Source organism: Chiloscyllium plagiosum, unplaced genomic scaffold, assembly GCF_037043375.1.
Source record: "Chiloscyllium plagiosum isolate Xiang-an unplaced genomic scaffold, Cpla_swu_hap1 HiC_scaffold_2, whole genome shotgun sequence".
Lineage (NCBI taxonomy): Eukaryota > Metazoa > Chordata > Chondrichthyes > Orectolobiformes > Hemiscylliidae > Chiloscyllium > Chiloscyllium plagiosum.
The window spans coordinates 14198107-14217398 of NW_028270140.1; the positions used below are offsets into that span (position 1 = coordinate 14198107).

The following is a 19292-nucleotide window of genomic DNA, read 5'->3' on the forward strand; positions in this document are numbered from 1 at the left end:
AGGCTCTCAACATTGCAGCCTACTCTCTTTTCTCTCTCTCACACACACAGCCCAGGGTCTCCTCGTCAGACAGGGTACAACCATTCATACAGCGAACTCTTCCAGGAGGTGACTGCAGTCAGCTCCGTCCCGTGGAGAAGCAGCCTTCACTAACACACTGTGCTGTGGTGTCTGGGCAGGTGGGTTAAAAGCTCAACTTTAGGCGAAACGCGATGTATCTGTCTAACAGCAAAATACCCTTCCTTTTAATTGGATGAGATTAGGAAATTGGTGCAACTTTAAATCGTAAATACCAATGAATGCGCAGGGCTGCATTGTGCAAGTTTTGATCGAATGGTGTTGTGGAAAAAAAACTCTCAAGTCGAGTGGTAGTGAATGCTGTGATAATATTGTAGGGCGCTGTGTGTGTAATAACTGTCCGGGGTAATGAGTATGATTGGGCAGAGTTGGTGCAGTGCCCTGTGGCTGAGGTACTCCGGGTGAAATGCCTCACCAGCCCCCTCTTCTGTCTCCTCAGTGAGTGCCCTATCGTGGCCTTGTTTCTGACTTCGTAGCCTGGTGAGTGCAGCTTCTTCCACAAATGTTTTACTGCTTTCAGGTGTTGGCTGGGGACTGGAGTTGAGTGTTAAAAGTCACCTCCTTTCTGATCTGCTTGCTTAAACAATGCAACTGGGGCTACGTTATTTGCAGAAGTCCCTTGCTAACACTGAAGCAGAAAATCCGCCGATCGAAATCTTCAGGTCTGAAAAAAAACTTCCAAACGAGTCCAGTTATTTTAAACGGATTAACGTTTTACTTAAAATATTGTTAAGAGGAATGCCCTAGAAGAACGTGTGCGCACAGGAAATATCTTTGTTGGAGTATAACGAGGTATGGTATCTTCACAGCATTCATATGTCATGGAAGTGGAATTGAGTTTGAAGAAAGTTTTCACTTATGCAGCAATCTCCTAACCCTGGGACATCTCAGAGCCTAAAGTCTGTAGTGACCTCTGAATGAGCAATGCTGTAGTCGGTTTATGTCCCACAGACCCCACCGAAAGGAATGGCCTAATGACCAATTAATAATCTATTGTTTTTTTTCACATCTTGGCTGAGGGATAAATATTGACCAGGCCATTTCAGAGAATTACCCAGCTTTTCTTCAACATAGTGCATTGGGGGTTATATGGACCTGCCAGAGGGGGTCAGATGGAGTCAGTGTGATGCCTCATCTAAAAGATGCACTTTCAATGTGGATAAGTGTTCAGGGAAACCTCAGTTAGGATTGGGATAAAAACAAGAATAGCGTGTGTCACTCTTATTGCAGTTTTAATTGGATTCGCATTGAGTGTGTCAGACTGAGTGGAAAATATTTACCAGGCACTTTCTTTCTGTGGGAAATAACATCTCTCTGAAATATTTCAATACTTTTACTGTAGAGTTCCTGCTAAACAGCCTGAACAAGAACGATAACTCATACATGTTTCCTACACAGAATGAGGCCATTTGGCCCATTATGTTTTCGCTGGTCAACAAAGCTCTGACTGCAGTAATCCCATTTTTCAGTTCTTGGCCCATAGCCTTGGAGACTGTGGTAATGCAGGTGAATATCTAAATGCTGCTTAAATGTTGAGAGTTTCTGATTCAACCATCCTTTCAAGTCGTGAGTTATAGGCACTCGCCATCCTCTGGGAGAAAAGATTTCTCCTTGTCTTTTGACTTAGCATTTTACTTCTTACTTTAAATCTGTGCCCCTAGCTAATTAACCCTCTACTAACGGAAAAAAGTGCCTTCCTATCTGCCTTATCTATGGCTTTCATAATCTTGTATTCCTCTATCCGGAACTCCAGCTCTTCCAATCGTTCCCTGTAGTTCAGAACCGCCAGCCCAAGCAACATCCTAATAAATCTCCTCGCCAGTGCAATCACATCCTTTCCATTGTATGGTGACAAGAAATGCATGCAGTGCTCCAGTTGTGGCCTAACCAGCACTTTATGGTTTTGTGAAGACTTGTGATGTTTCTAGAAAAATCAATGGAACCACAATATGCAAACACTATTGAAAATTCTGGCAGATCTTATTTATTTTGTTAACCCTAGTATTTATTTTGTTAAATCATAGTTGATTGATTTTTTTATTAAAATGACCTGATATCACTGTTAGTGAAGTCAGCAGGTTTACGTTGGAATGGTAATTGGTGTGTGCTCTAGTGATGTAAGCACTCATTGCAAGTAGTTAGTGAATGCCAAATGACCTCAGTGCAGTGAGGAGGTGAGGAACGATTTTTCATCTGACCGCTGCCTTATCCACATTGAAAAATATCTTTTGGTTCTTTGATTTTTTTTGAACATATCAAAATAATCAGAAAGCTCTCCCACCAAATGTGAGGATAAGAGGTACAGTTAGTAAGTTTGCAGATGACACCAAAACTGGAGGTGTAGTGGACAGCGAAGGTTACATCAGATTATAACAGGATCTTGATGAGATGGCCAATGGGCTGAGAGGTGGCAGATGGAGTTTAGTTTAGATAAGTGTGAGGTACTGCATTTTGGAGAAGTAAATCTTAGCAGGACTTATGGTAAGGTCCTAGGGAGTGTTGCTGAACAAAGAGATCTTGGAATGCAGGTTCATAGCACCTTGAAAGTGGAGTCGCAGGTAGATAGTGAAGAAGGCATGCTTTCCTTTATTGGTCAGAGTATTGAGTACAGGAGTTGGGAGGTCATGTTGCAGCTGTACAGGACATTGGTTACTGCTGAAAATATGTTGCTGGAAAAGTGCAGCAGGTCAGGCAGCATCCAGGGAACAGGAGAATCGATGTTTCGGGCATAAGCCCTTCTTGCCTGAAACGTCGATTCTCCTGTTCCCTGGATGCTGCCTGACCTGCTGCGCTTTTCCAGCAACACATTTTCAGCTCTGATCTCCAGCATCTGCAGACCTCACTTTCTCCTCAGGACATTGGTTAGGCCACTGTTGGAATACTGTATGCAATTCTTGTCTGCTTCCTATCGGAAAGATGTTGTGAAACTTGAAAGGGTTCAGAAAAGATTTACAAGGAAGTTGCCAGGTTTGGAGGATTTGAGCCATAGGGAATAGGCTGGGGCTGTTTTCCTTGGAGTTTTGGAGGCTGAGGGGTGAACTTGAGAGGTTTATAAAACCATAAGGGACATGGATAGGATAAATAGGCAAAGTTTTTTTTTCCCTGGGGTGGGGGGAGTCCAAAACTAGACGGCATAGGTTTAGGGTGAGAGGGGAAAGATATAAAAGAGACCCGAGGGGCAACTTTTTCTCAGAGGGTGGTACGTGTATGGAATGAGCTGCCAGAGGGAGTGGTGGAAGCTGGTACAATTGCAACATTGAAAAGGCTTCTGGGTGGGTATATCAATAGGAAGGGTTTGGTGGGATATGGGCCAAGTGCTGGCCGGTGGGACTAGATTGGCTTGGGATATCTGGTCAGCATGGACGAGTTGAACTGAAGGGTCTGTTTCCGTGCTGTACATCTCTATGACTCTAAAAGTGATTGTAGTTAGTTGGTGTGAAGCACTTTGGGGATACAAAAGACTATGAAACTGAATGCTCCATTCTGCAATTTCACCTCTCAAATAACCTGCACACCAAACTTCACAGTATTGATGTTAGAATAGTAGGGCATTTCCTTTTCTTTAAAAAAAATCAATTAGCCAACACTGGGAGCCAAGAACCTGCAGGTTCTACATTACCATTGCAATAATAAACTGTGTTAAACCATTCTTATCACATTGATAAATCAATATTTACACTAAACTAACACAATTTAGAATAACTTCACACTCCATTTAGCGAATTAGATAATTAAATTTAAACTCATCTTTGCTTGACTGATTTCTCCTTCGTTTTACGAATTTGAATGTGGTTGAGTATTTGAGACATTGTGGATTGCATCATGTTATTTTACACTACCACTGTAAAAGTATCTCATGTAAAATAGCATATCTTAAATAACATTCTCTACAAACTGAAGGTTTTAATGGACATGAATTTTATTGTTCGTTACATAGTATATTGACCTTTTACAGAGACTGGATCTAGTGTACAAAATTACTTTATGCTACACAAGAATACTTTGACAGTGTTTTTACCATTATTTCTTCAGTCCCATTCCATTGCAATTTTTTGGCGTACCAGTTTAGTCAGGATAACTGGTAGTGTAAGGCTCTTCACACAACCTAATCAAATAAATATGCCTTTTACACTATTTCAGCTTCTCAGAACTTTTGATAGAGGATTGATTCAACTGAAACTTTGGATGGGCTGAAAAAGGTGCTGCTATTCTGCCTGATCTTCACATTGTAATTGAGAGCTACCGTATCTAAATACTGAAATATTTCTTGACTCATAATAAAAACTTACAGGGCTCTCCACATAAATTCTCTCTTGTGGTTAAAATAAAGATTTTAAACTTTCATAAGGACACCGTATATTCAGAATGCTGTGCACCAAATTAATGCCAACTTTCAAGAGAACCATATCTTTTTTAGAAACCCGTAGAGAACACGTTGGCATCCATAAACTTCCAATAATATCCTGAACAACTGTTGCACTTGGAAGTCTGAATAAATATTCCAGACCAAAAGTATACTGTATAACTGACCAGTGTAGTCATTATCTTACATAATCAAAATTATTGTCTCAAAAGTGCAATTTATACACCAAAACTCTAGGTATTTAGTTTTACTCGACAAGCTAAGTCTCTTTGATTTTGATAATGAAGACCACTCTTTCAAAAGAAAGTTGGACTAAATGGGTTAATGACTGCAAATTTTCTTTTGAAGTTTAGGATGAATAGTTTTTGTGCTTGTGAAAGGTAGGTGGAGATATTTCAATCTGTCTGCACCCAGTAACACAAATTCAAGTCATTTACAATAGACTGATCTTCAAAGCAACATCTTGTCCACAATTGATGGCTGTTTGGTATACTGAAAGGGACTTTGTGATATGGCACTCTGAATCAACATGAGCTTTAAAGTAAAGAGGATCAACAGTGGATTCAGGAGCTCAGAACCAGTAGCAAGAGCTGGAAAGTTAGGAAGCTATTGGCTCATGAAGAAAGTGAATGTATGCATGCATTATTTTGCCCTTCTGACTGGTCAAACTGTGCCTGGTGTAAAAGTGATATAGATTACGCTTAGAAGTCACATGGGATAAATAATACAGATTTCCCCATGCATGTCTACAAGTTCAATAACTTGTTACACAAGCATGCCCCTGTCCAACACCATTAAAGGGATAGTGACAAATTGTGGACAATTCGGTATCATCAAGCACAGTCCCAAGAAGGTTCACTTCACTTCTGATCAGCCAGATTCCAGGATAGTTCTCTTTATTTACTATCTTGATTTTGCAATACTTTACACATCTGGATGTTTTAACAATACTACGGAACAATGACCTTCGGCTGGTGATGGTGCTAGATAGTATATGAATACCATTTTAGGAACTGAAAGGTGAGGATATACCCTTAAACATTTCATGCACTTATACTGGAGTTCTCCTGCACAATGGTGTGGTAATGAAAGGCTTGTTCATTGGTAGATAGAGAGATTCAAACCTCTACCCTCCCACATAAATAGTCGGGTTCCCAATAATTGACAAAATTGGCTCACTGGTTTCCTTCTTTAAATATTTTTAAGAAATAAAACACAAGCTAAACTTTTGAAAGATACACAAACAGACAACTCTACTAATCACTTGGCAGATTTGCGTTATTGTGCAACTACCAAAACAGAACTGCTTAAGAGCATATAAAAGTGCAGTACATATATACAGTTACTAAATTCTACAAAATTTCAGTTGCTCTGAACTCAGCACCCTACTGACACTTTGCTGTTAATCAAGTGAAAATTCTTATTTTCTTCCTTAATTTTACAAACCACCTTGTTTTAAAAAGATCTAATGATCCTTCGGAGACATGAACACAGTCACACTGAAAGTCTAATCTCAAAGGAGAGTTGTTGGCAGGCTGCTGCCATGCCATCTCAAGCAGGTTGTTTTGGAATGCTTGTACAAGTGGCTCGACTGACTGAATCTTTTCCCACATTTTAAACAAGCATAGGGCTTTTCTCCTGTGTGGACACGGATGTGTTTCTTGCAATCTGTTAATGTTAGAAAAGTCTTGCAGCAGATTTTACAGGCATACTTACGGGCACCTTCCACTACCAAAACATTGTGTTCTGACATGGCTTTCTTACACTTCGAAAGCACGTCTGCCGATGCTCGGGTCAGCTGGGGAGGACCTGACTGCAAAGAATGATTATTCTCAAAAGCAGAAACGGTACTGTTCAACATTCGGATCTGGGAGTTTGAGCCAATATCCTGGGAAACAGAGCTTGCATCTCCAACTGAGGTAACAATGGGCATTTTAGGGGCAATGCGACGATATCCTGGGAAACTACTGGCTCCTCCTCGTGATGAAATGATAGATTGTCTGGATAATGAATGCAATCCAGAACTAGGTCTAGGAAAATCTAATCTGAATGGTTCTCCCCCAGCTTTGTAGCTGGAAGGCTGCCCACAGGACAGGCCCAGCAAGTCATGCATGGGTCGCATAAAATGAGTATGAGTATCAGAACCATCAGTAAATGGATTCTCCAATCGAGCCGCTGCAATTGAAGAGTTGGGACCGACAGAAATGCCAGGCACCGAACCCATTAAATAAGTAGCCTCATTTTCTATTCTGCCATTGCTTGTTGTGTTCGGAATGTTGTCATTACTGTTCTGACCTCCACTGTAGCTATTTGTTCGGGTCTTATTTAAAAAGGTGGAAATGTGAAATGGAGTTTTTGAGTCAGTGTTTGCAGATTCTAGCATATGTATGTCTGTAACCCTGTCGGTACTGGACTGGGGATCAGAGAAACTCCGGTCACTGCTCTCCGGGCTAAGCTCCAGTTTTTCTGCGCCAGGCATCCCTCCTTCCACCTCTACCGACTCGCTACCTTCAGCCTGTGAGGCAACATCACTGGCCTCATCCTGGGGATCAGGTGAGCTCAATGGTTCAGCTTTCACAACAATTCGGACCTGCTCCTCATTTCCATTCACGTGAAGTTCCGTGCTCTCAGAGTGGAAATCTGACTTCTCATTAGCGGAATCTTGATTAAAAGCAGTTTCAACGTGAACCGCTTGAGAAGCCATGGATGTTTGAGAATGGCCTACTGCACTGTTATCTGACTGACTGGGCATCTGGTTATCTTCTGGAGTGCTGAAGGCCTGCTCAAATATGATAGCACTTTCCACATTGTTTTCAACAGCTACATCAGTTTTAGAACCATCTCCCAGCTTCAGGGAGTCTGGTGTAAATAATTCCTCACATGTGTGCACTACAGCTTGTCCATTTTCTGATGTTTCTTCAGTGATGATAGACTCATCCACGGAAGGTCTCATCCTTTTCTTTGATCTTTCATCAGGAATGGCCTTCCTTTTCTGCAACCGCTGGACGGGAAATGCAGTCGACTGATCCTCCAAGTGATGGCGGAGTGATGAGTTCACATTGACTTGCTCATCTATTCCCTGACTGGAGCTGAGGGCAGAGCTTACTAAGCTCAAACCCAACTGCTGAAGCAGAAAGGACCTCTGCATCCGAGCATTTTGCTCCTGAAGCCTTTCGCTTGTAGGAGACATGGGTACAGTCCTCGTCGTTAAGTAATGTTTGCAAGCCTTAACGACTGAATTCAGGTGAAGGTGGGAAGCTGCCAGCAACACGTCCATAACGTTACTCTCTCCGAGCATCAGCGTGGATGTGTACATCATTTCAACAAGGGCGGCAAAGGCTTCGGCTGTAACTACTTCACTGTCGAGCTGAACCATGTTCAGTGATTGATCACTCTCTGGAACAGTAAAGAGGGCACGAAAGTGGGTACTGCATGCCGCAAGCACAGAGCGATGGGCTTTGAAATGACGGCTCCCAACAACTATCACACAGTCACAGAGCTGCCCATGAAGCCGCTGATAGTTCAGCTGCTGGAAGACTTGTTCGAAATGCCCTGGAAAATCCATGACCCTGTTAAAACAGAAAGAAAGCCAGTGATAGGTTTTCTCTCCCCCCATTTGTAGCAGTCATCATTTCCCAGTTCATAATTTTGCTTTGGTTACAAACAAATTTCATCCCAATCGTTTATTGACTTGCAGTTAGTGAATACTAATAGTGAATATGTTAAAACTACAGAATTGTCTTAGTTTTATATTCCTTATAAAAATATAAATTTAATTATCGCAAGTACTTAATGATTTGATTTATTGTTCCAAATCTTGAAGTGAAGAAATCCACTCACTGACAGGAGTGATTACTTGCATTAGCAAAGCTATTAGTCGTTTTCCATTGCCAGGTTATGTTATTACAATGCTTGCTATGAGCCAAGATGGTACAGAAACAAAACAACTCTGATTCTCCATTTCACAAATGTGCAAGATGACTATCAACAAGAGAAAATACATATCTGTTTCTCTACACTAATAGCTCCTTCTATGAAATCTAATTTGGAAAGGAAAAGCTGCATCTTGACTTGTCGTTGAACGTTCACTACCTCAATTACAACGCACTAAGCACTGTAGCATCTTGAATATTTCTGCGTGTATTTTAAATAGATATTGTGGTTCTGTTCGCCGAGCTGGGAATTTGTGTTGCAGACGTTTCGTCCCCTGTCTAGGTGACATCCTCAGTGCTTGGGAGCCTCCTGTGAAGCGCTTCTGTGATCTTTCCTCCGGCCACAGGAGGCTCCCAAGCACTGAGGATGTCACCTAGACAGGGGACGAAACGTCTGCAGCACAAATTCCCAGCTCGGCGAACAGAACCACAACAACGAGCACCCGAGCTACAAATCTACTCCCAAATTTTATTTTACCTACTTGCAGTCAGAGAACTGTTTTCCTCCTGTACATTCAGTCAAATGCAATTATGTTCATCTGCACTCGTCAGCCAATATTGAAGTTAAATTTATCACAAATAAAAAAAAAGCACCTCAGCCAGTCAATTGTATTTTTTGTTAATTTCATCTTAAATAAAAAACTTACAAATCAGCTCAGCTGTGGCTAACAAAACCTATGATGTGGCCTTTTCCAAGTGGTCGTAATAATGATTCTAAACAGTCAATGTCTCAACAATCACCAGAGGTTCTCAGTACATTCATCCTCTTTATGGAACAAAGGAGTCAGCACAGGCACCAAGCCTGACACCAAGGTACGAGCACAAGGGGTTAGGAGTAATTTATTAGCTTGGAAAGGGGATCGGCTAACCAACAGAAAGCAGAGGATGGCTGCTGTGCCTGTCAATGCACAGGGGAACAAATCCCGAAATTACTCTCAATAACTTTATGATTCTCTAAGTTTCCAATGTTGAGGGCCTTCCCTCAGAATCCAGTCAACTGCAAATCAGTGGATTGACGAGAACATCTACCGTTATTCTCATAGTTTTGTTTCATACTTGAAAATGTTTGGCTTGTTACAAGGTCTTCAAAAATGAGATAATGAGAGTCCAGAGGCATTATGCTTCTATTAGTGTGAACGACAAGGCTAGTGGCTGTAGAGAATGCTAGATAACTAGAGAATTTGAAGCTCTGGTCAAGACAAAAGGAGGCATATAGCAGGTTTAGACAGCTGGGATTGAGTGAATCCCTCATGGAATACAAGGGCAGTAAAAGAATACTCGAGAGGGAATTAGGGAGGGCAAAATAAGGTTCAGGTAAATCCTAAGAGATTCTACAAATACATTAAGGACAAAAAAAAAGTACCTAGGGAGAAAATAGGGCCCCTTAAAAAGATCAACAAGGCTGTCTATGTGTGAAACCGCAGGAGATGGTGAGAAACTAAACAAGTATTTTGCATCAGTATTTATTGTAGAGAAGGATATGGAAGCTAGTGAACTTGGAGAAATAAATAGTGATATCTTGAAAAGTTTCCAAATAACAGAGATGGTGGTGCTGGATGTCTTAAAGGTGTTTAAATCCCCGGGACCCGAACAGGTGTATACTAGAACTTTGTGGGAAGCTAGGAAAGAGATTGCTAGTCCACTTGCTGTGATATTTGTATCATTGAGAGCCATGGATGAGGTCCGGAAGACTTGGAGAGTGGCTAATGAGGTTCCACTGTTTAAGAAAGATGGTAAGGAAAAGACAGGGAAATATAGACCGGTGAGCAAGTTTAGTTTAGTTTAGATTAGATTAGATTAGATTACTTACAATGTGGAAACAGGCCCTTCGACCCAACAAGTCCACATCGACCCTCCGAAGAGCAACCCACCCAGACCATTCCCCTACATTTACCCCTTCACCTAACACTACGGGCAATTTAGCATGGCCAATTCACCTGACCTGCACATTTTTGGACTGTGGGAGGAAACCGGAGCACCTGGAGGAAACCCACGCAGACACGGAGAGAATGTGCAAACTTGTTGGAGAGTATTCTGAGGGACAGGATTTACATGCATTTAGAAGGGGAAGGGCTGATTCGGGATACTCCACATGGCTTTGGGCATGGGAAATTGTGTTTCACTGACATGACTGAGTTTCTTTGAAGAAGTGACACAGAAGGTTGATGAAGGTAGAGCAGTGCAGATTGTCTATATGGACTTCAGTCAAGGTGTTCGACAAGGTTCCGCACGGTAGACTAGTTAGCACACTTAGATCACATGGAATACAGGGAGAACTAGCAATTCGGATACAAAATTGGCTTTAATGTAGGGGACAGAGGGTGGTGGTAGAGGGTTGTTTTACAGACTGGGGCCTGTGACCAGTGGTCTGCTGCAAGGATTGGTACTGGATCACTACTTTTCGTCATTTATACAAATGAATGGGATGTGAATATGGGAAGAATGGTTAGTAAGTTTGCAGATGACACTAAAATTGGTGTAGTGGTCAGTGAAGAGGGTTATCTCAGAGTGCAGCATAACCTTGATGAGATGGGCCAAGGATGGAAGATGGAGTTTAATTTAGATAAATATGAGGTGTTGCATTTTCATAAGACACATCAGGGCAGGACTTACATACTTAATGGTAGGGTCCTGGGGGGTATTGCCAAACAAAGAGACCTTGGAGTGCAGGTTCACAGTTCCTTGAAGGTTGTGTCGCAAGTAGACAGGATAATGAAGGCAACATTTGGTATCTTGCCTTTATTGGTAAGTGCATTGATTATAGGAGTTGAAAGGTCATGTTATAGCTATACAGGACATTGGCTAGGGCACTATTGAAATACTGCTTTCAATTTTGGTCTCCCTGCTATAGGAAAAATGTTGCTAAATTTGAAAGGGTGAACAAAAGATTTATATGATTGCCAGGGTTGGAGGGTTTGAGTTTTAGGGAGAGGCTGAATAAGCTAGGGCTATTTTCCCTGGAGCATCAGAGACTGAGGGGTGACCTTATAGGAGGTTTATAAAATAATGAGGGGCACAGATAGGATAAATAGCCAAGGTCTTTTTCCCAGGGTAGAGGAGTCTGAAGCTAGAGAGCATAAGTGTAAGGTGAGACAGGAAAGATTTAAGAGAGACCTAAGGAACAACTTATTTCACGCAGAGGATGATGGTGTATGGAATGAGCTGCCAGAGGAAGTGGTAGAGACTGACACAAATCTCAACATTTAAAAGGCATCTGGATGGGTACATGAAGAGGAAGGGTTTAAAGGGATTTGGGCCAAATGCTGGCAAATGGAACGAGATTAATGTAGGATATCTGGTCGGCCTGGATGAGTTGGACCAAAGGGTCTATTTCCGTGCTGTACAGCTCTATGACTGAACAAGCTTAGTTATACCTCATTCAACAATGTACTGCTGTATTGGCCCCAAGAGAATAGTTTTATATTTGTTTTATGTCAAAACCTCTTCATAAGAATTTCACCTACTTTAAATGTGACATTTATAAAAGATTGTTCGTTGTATTTAACTTCTACTTTAATTCCATGTGTTAAAATTTTAATTATAAATAGAAATATAAAAAGTGAACAATTCAGTGTTTACATTTCCCAGTCTGATGGCTGTGACTAACTTGAATGTGACTGACCAATCACCATTCTTGAAGATGTTAATGTTGTTGGATTTTTGCAGATTGCGCATGACATGCACCAAAATCTAAAACCGAAAAGAAAAAATCCAGACTACAGAGATCAAAAGATCTTGTTGGCAGTTACGTTCAGAAGTGAGCACAATTGCTTCACTGCTGACTGCAAAATCCAGCCCAATAAGCAATTCATTAGCCCTTGTTGATAATCTGAAAATACCTCAAGTGCACTGGGAGCTATCAGAATCTTTGAACACAGATGTTTTGGAAATAAAGAAGTCTCCTTAAACCTGTCAGGCTTTAAAACTGTGGGCAGTCTTTTGGTCGGATTCAGAAGTGTAGTACTAAAAACAGAAATTGCTCAGGTGTTTCCAGCAATTTCTGTTTTCGTTTCTGATTTACAGCATCCACAGTTATTTCAGTTTTTAATTGAAGTGCAGTGGAGGTGACTCACAAATGTCGGAAAAACAGAAAATTTTATTATTTTACGTTATTTCACAAAGACAAGGTATATCGGTTGAAAGAAATTGAAGGCAAGTCAAACAAAAAAAAACACTCCAGTGATGAAGATCTAAAACGCTGGATCAGCAGGTCCGGAACCATTTGTGGAGAAAGAAACAGAGTTAACAGTGAGTCTGAAATGACTCTCCTTTGGTATGGAGAGGTGGAATTAGGATCCATTTTATATTGTTGGAAAATGGGAGGGAAGCAAATGGAACAGAAGGGAGTGGCAATGATCTAAAAGAAAAAGTGAAAGATCCAAAGTAAACATTAATGATGGGAGAAATGTTAGTCCCAAGTGCAAGTAAAGGCATGAAAACAAGATATAGACATGGGGGGTAAATCTATCAAAATGGAAGACAGAATCCATTGTCTGAATTTGTCGAGCTGAGTGTTCAGTCTAAAAGGGTGTAAAATGCCTCAAGTGGAAAATGAGGTGCAGCTCCGTCAGCTTGCATGGAGCTTCAGTGGAACACACCAGCAAACCTAGGACTGAAAGGCAACTGTGAGAGCAAGATGGTGTAATAAATGGTAAGTAAACATAAGATCGGGGTCACCCTTGAGGACTGAGTAGAGGTGTTCATAAAGCAGTTGACAATAATGGTTAGTCTGACTCTCCATTTGCTGTGAAATAAAGCAGTTTTATTATGTGTATTTGGCCTCAGCTTTTAGACTGAGATTTGTTGCTAGATACTTTTATTATACCCTTGAGCTTTGCTACTGTGTCATTAGAGAATGGGTAATAACAGAAGCATCTCTAAACTGAAGATGCTCTGCCCATTCACAGGAATGACTAGCAATCATTTATCTAAAGGCAATCTACAGTATCTGCCCTAGTGTATTAAGTACAAGGAGTGATTTCTGCAGCTCAATGTCAGTAAAACTGGCTTGAATATTATGGAATTTTTATATAGTACTATTTCACAAAGATTTAATCTCCAAAAGCAGTTGGGATAATCATCCGCTATTTTGGAAATAAAATAAATCTCTCGACAAAAGCAATATTTAAAATAGATAGTAGTTCTTTCTTTCAATGCATGTTATGTAATTGATAACAATATTAGCCTTGTATTAACTTTACTATTACAATAACCAATTCTGTTACTACAGAATAAATATTTGCCCAAATTGTCTTGATTTCAGGCAGTTAAATGATGTACCTTTTAGAAAGGAGTACACAAAAATGCAACTCAAACTAATATTCAGCCCACATACGAGAAACACTGTGTGCAGTTTCCTTCTAGAATATGTACAAATTCTACAATGACCTTCACAAAATTATTCATGCAGTCACTGTTCAGATCAGTGCATCAAAATCACAGCAGCATAACGTCTAAACAGCTGCTTACTTCACCTCATTCTGAAGCATTTACGACAGACACATGTACAACTAATATAAAGGAATACTGACCTTTACTTTGATAATAAATCATCAATACATACACTCCAATTATTATGGTGCTGCTTATAGTATACCCTGCCTTATTTAGATTATCTAGGAGATTCTGACAGAGAGAGTAAATAAATCAGATAATTTTACTAATTGGCTTTTGGGATTTTTACCGTCATTTGCTGAGATGACTTGAACAATTTGGTGAATAATTGGCTTAAGGCATTCGTTTCTACATGTGGCTGGACCATGCAAACCATAATCTAGTCTGCTCTCCTGTAAAAACTGCTCATTGTTCAAGGATCAAACCACAATGCAAATAAATTTTGCTTCTCTTCTCTACTGCAAACTCGTCAACCACTCACCTTCAACCACAGGCACAAAGTGGTCATGGGCAACTTTGCCACTAAGGTTGAATCCATTTGTTTGGCTGTTCTATCCCAACTCCAAAGCAAATTTCCTCAAGGCTTACACAGATTCAAGCTCGAAACTCATGAGTTTCACGAGTGTCATTATCTCCCCCCTATAATCTTGCCTACACGACCCACTGTTTGACATTATATGCACCAAAATGTGAACTAATCAATTACTCTTCTTGGCCCACATATTAGTCAATATTGTCAATGGCTATTTCTCCTTAAATAAAACTCAAGATCTTTTTAAACCCATCAGCTTCTGCACTCTGTCCTTGCAAACAATTGCTCATCTCAAAGCGTTCAAGGACTTGGGAGTGGAAAGAATTTAATCAACTTCTGAAAGGCATAGTGGAATGTTGGAAACTATGTTGGAAAGAAAAAGGAAATGGGAAAGATAGACTGAAGTCTGTCTCACTTGTAATTTGTCACACTGCTTGTTTGACATCAAAAGTGGATGAGCAGCAAGTTTCCTCAATTGTCTATTGGGAAGGAAGAAGCCATTGTGTGCATAAGCTGAAGACAAATCATCGATTCCGCTCCTCTTTCTGACTCGTTAGATTAACCCAAATCTTGGGTTTTTTAATTCACTCCTGCGAATTATGTGTTGCTGGATGAGCCAGCCTGTCCTCAGTTGCCCTTGAGAAGGTGGTAGGGGGTTGCCTTCCTGAATTGCTGCAGTCCATCTACTGTAAGTAGACCCACAGTACTGTTAGGGAAGACAGGTCCAGGATTTTGACCAAATGAGACTACAGGGAGTGATATTTTTCCAGATCAGGGTGGTGGATAGCTTGCAGGTGGTGGTGGTCCCAGGTAACTGATGCCCTTGCCCTTCTAGGTGGAAGTAGTTGTGGGTTTGGAAGATGCTGTCTAGGGAGGTTTGGTATATTTCTGCAGTGCACCTTTTAGATAGTACATGTTGTTACAACTGTCCATTGCAGGTGATAGAAGTGAATGTTTCTGGATGTGGTGCCAATCAAGTGGGTTGCTTTATCCTGGATGGTGTCAAGCTTCTAGAGCGTTGTTGGAGCTGCACCCATCCAAACAAGTGTTCCATCACAGTGCTGACCTATGACCCTTGTGGATTGCAGACAGGTTTTGGGAAGTCAGGAGGTGAAATACTCTTTGCAAGATTCCTGTTCTTGCAGCTGCACTATTTATAGGGCTAGTCCAGTTCACGTTCTGACCCACCCAGAGGAGCTTTCAACCACAAACCTGATTCATCAAGACTATACAATTCCACACCTATTATATTTGAGCTTTGCACCCCTTAACAATGACTGTTAAAAGCCCCATTCCATCATCAAATAGAAACAGAGTTACTGTTTCAATCCCACGTAAGCGCCCTCTGCTCTAATGTGCAAATAATGTGCAACCAGAGAAACTTGAACTTCATGGCAATAAGATCCATAGAAACAAATCCAAGTCTCCAGCACCAGGATAACAACGATTGGCCGGGTGGTTGACAGTGAGGAGGAAGGAGTAAACTGCAGAACAATATTGCACTTCAGTAAAAGGAATGAGACAAGGGAGAACTGAATGAATGGCAAGACACTAGAAATCTCCAAAGAACATGGGGTGCTTGTCCACAGGTGCCTGAAGGTGGTTAATGAGTAGTTAAGGCATATAGGCCACTTGCCTTTTATCAGTCTATTATAGACCAGGCCAGACCCCCTCAAAACATTAAGAAAGTAGCCAGACCCTAACTTTGCTAGTTGTTTTAAGCAGGTGTAGAGTGGATATTCTAGGAGTGATGCAGCTGGTCAAACCACTGCGTTTTAAACAAAACAGAATTTATTTACAAGATTACCAAATGAAACACAAACGAAAGAGAACAGAATACAGAATAACGTAACCTCTCCCAAAACCCAACAGATTATCCCAACTTAATGATGCTGTTCCAAATACTTGCTACAATCCCCAAAAACACCCCTTAGCACAAAAGGGAAAATCAAACACAGGCTCTTATAGGAGGGAAGTCAGAGAGAGAATACCAGCACAGACCTTCTTTGGGTCCAGCAGCTTTTTTCACATAACTGCTAAAAACCAAACCAAAAAAAAGCTGAGAGAACTGGCCACTTCCCTTTCACTGTATAAGTGTTTTACTTAAAACTTGAAAGCATTCGGCCTAAGGCAGTATCTATTAGGTGTAATCAAACTGTCCCTGAAACCCTTCAATCCCAGACTTTTCAGAGTCTGTGTCTTTTACTACCTCTCTAAAAGAAAAAAAAAGGACAGCATAACCTTGTTAGAAGAAGCAGCATTGTCACACAGTCGTAATATAGATTATAAGAGCAAAGAAGTCATGTTGGAGCTGTACACAACTTTGGTTAGGCCACGGCTGGAGTAGTATGCATACTTCTGGTCACCAAATTATAGGAAGGATCTGATTACAATGGAGGAGGTGCAGAGGAGATTCACTAGGAGGTTGCTGGGATGGAGCAATTCAGCTATGAAGAGAGGCTGGATAAGCTTGGGTTATTTTCTTTGTAGCAGAGAAGATGTATGTGCATGCACACCTGCATGTGAGAGAAGAACCGAATACAGATGTATAAGATAGAGGACATGGACAGGTCCCTTTAGTTATCAACATTAAGGGAGGATAATTTTAAGGTGAAGGGCAGGAAGGTTACTGGGGATGTCACAAGATAAACTTTTTTATCCAGAGAGTGGCAGGGATCTGGAATGCGCTGCCTGGAAGGTCAGTTGAAGGAGGAAACGTCAATCTTTTTAAAAAAAAGTACTTTGTTATGACACTATACGTGCACAACAATCAGGCTTATGGGCCTAGAGTAACAAAGTGGGACTAATGCAGGTAGTAGTATATTTTTGGCAGTACAGATTTGATGGACTGAAGGGCCACTTATGTATTGAATGATTCAATCTTCTTTACCAAATATATAATAATTATCCATTAATATTGATACAACCTTGGAAAATGAATTAGAACTAGGGATTTGGTTAGTTAAATTCACCCTCATTGGTGACAGCAAATGTTTTCTTCCCAAGTCTAGTAAAAGAGCCATAACTTGCCCTTCTGGACTATGAATGTTCCTTAAATTTATTTTTATGACAGTGTTAAGTCATATTCTGAATAGCCAGTGCCCATCAGGTGAACTCCATGCCTATGCTAATAACTGGTCTTGTCTGAGTGTGGAAGATTGCTGCCAATTCAACAAAACCAGAGCTAATAGGAGCATCAGACTCCAAGAGGACAATCTGAAAGATTGAGCCAGATGGTGCTTCTAAATAAAATGCTAAAATGCTACGGACGCTTGCTTTCCAACTGTTAAGCAATAATTTGCACAAACTTTATTTTATCTCCAACCTAAATTTAATCGATTTGCTAATCATTCCTGTGATTCTTCACCCTCGCGAGATTCATAATTCTACTCTCGCCTTCCAGGCACTTAAAGCACAGACAACACATTATCCACAAACTAACACTGACATACATAAAAGCAGAAACTGACAAAGGAAATTTTAGCATTATAATTACAAATAAAACATGTTCATACATGGAATTATCAATCATGGTCCCACCAAAACAGAGAAGGAATGTCTCATGACCCTACACTTCCCAATTTCCTGAGAAAAGTTTCAACTATAGCACTGGTTTATATTTTAGAAATAATTTATATTTGATACACTTTTAAACATTGTGACACTGTTCCACAATGACTAGTGATTGTTTGCTTTTTTAAAAAGTGGGAGATTGATTTCTTGAACATGCACAATTTTGTGTGGTAAAATGAAACAACCCATTGTATCTCGTGAATCAGCAGCAGGGTCAATTGCTTTCACGGCAAGTGCAACACATTAAAACTGGAATGATACTCTGATGAACACAAGCAACACGCAGTCTGAACTTCCTCATATTCTGATCCAATAATTCTTGATCCAAAATTTCAAACAGCACATCCTACTGCATTTTTGTGATAAATATCCTCTCCAATGCTGGCCTGTCATCTCATTTAAGACCACAGGATGTAGGAAGAGAAGCAGGCCAATCAGCCCATCAAGTCTGCTCCACCATTCAATGAGATTTTGGCTGACTTGATAATCCTGAACTCCACTTACCTACCTTTACCCCATAACCCTCGATTCTCCCCCTGATTAAAAATTTCTTTCTCAGCCTTGAATATACTTAACAACACAGTCTCAACAGTTCTCCGCAGTAATGATTTACACAGATCACTACCCTCAGAAGAAATTCCTCTTCATTGCTACCTTAAATATGCAACATAGTATTCAGAGATGATGCTCTCTGGTCTTAAGACTCTCCCACAAGAGGAAAACAATCTTCCAGCATCTGCCCCATCAGCTCCTCCAAGAATCTTGTATGTTTCATTAAAATAAACCTTCTTCTAAAACTCCAGTGAGTAAGGGGCCAACTTATATAACTTCTTCTCAATAAGCAAGGGTCTGTCCAAACCTGGCATCAGCTCAGTGAACCTTCATTGGACTGGCTCCAATGCCAGTCTATCTTTCCTTCAGTAAGGAGCCCAAAACTGTTCACAGTATTCCACCTGTGGTTGAGGAGCATCTTGTATGGCTTTAGCGAAACCTCCCTAGTTTTATACTCTACTCCCATATAGCCATGGAATCATAGAGATGTACAGCATGGAAACAGACCCATCGGCCTAACCCGTCCATGCCAACCAGATATCGCAAGCCAATCCAGTCCCATCTGCCAGCACCCGGCCCATACGCCTCCAAACCCTTCCTATTCATATACCCATCCAAATGCCTCTTAAATGTTGCAATTGTACCAGCCTCCACCACTTCCTCTGGCAGCTCATTCCATACACATACCACCCTCTGTGTGAAAAAGCTGCCCTTAGGTCTCTTTTATATCTTTCCCCTCTCACCCTAAACCTATGCCCTCTAGTTCTGGACTCCCCGATTCCAGGGAAAAGACTTTGTCTATTTACCCTATTCATGCCCCTCAATTTTGTAAACCTGGATAAGATCCCCCCTCAGCCTCCGACGCTTC

General features: G+C 40.9%; 1 protein-coding gene across 2 annotated transcripts in view; it reads right to left on the reverse strand.

Annotated features, from left to right (window-relative positions):
* Nucleotides 1-3980: 3980 nt before the first annotated feature.
* Nucleotides 3981-19292, reverse strand: part of zbtb5 (zinc finger and BTB domain containing 5) — a 32416-nt gene continuing 17104 nt past the window's right edge. For both annotated transcript variants that reach the window (XM_043719694.2, XM_043719702.2), the window contains exon 2: nucleotides 3981-8010. In XM_043719694.2, the coding sequence (XP_043575629.1) occupies nucleotides 5955-8006 (2052 nt within the window). In that variant the 5' untranslated portion in view covers nucleotides 8007-8010 and the 3' untranslated portion in view covers nucleotides 3981-5954. The remainder of the gene's footprint in view (nucleotides 8011-19292) is intronic.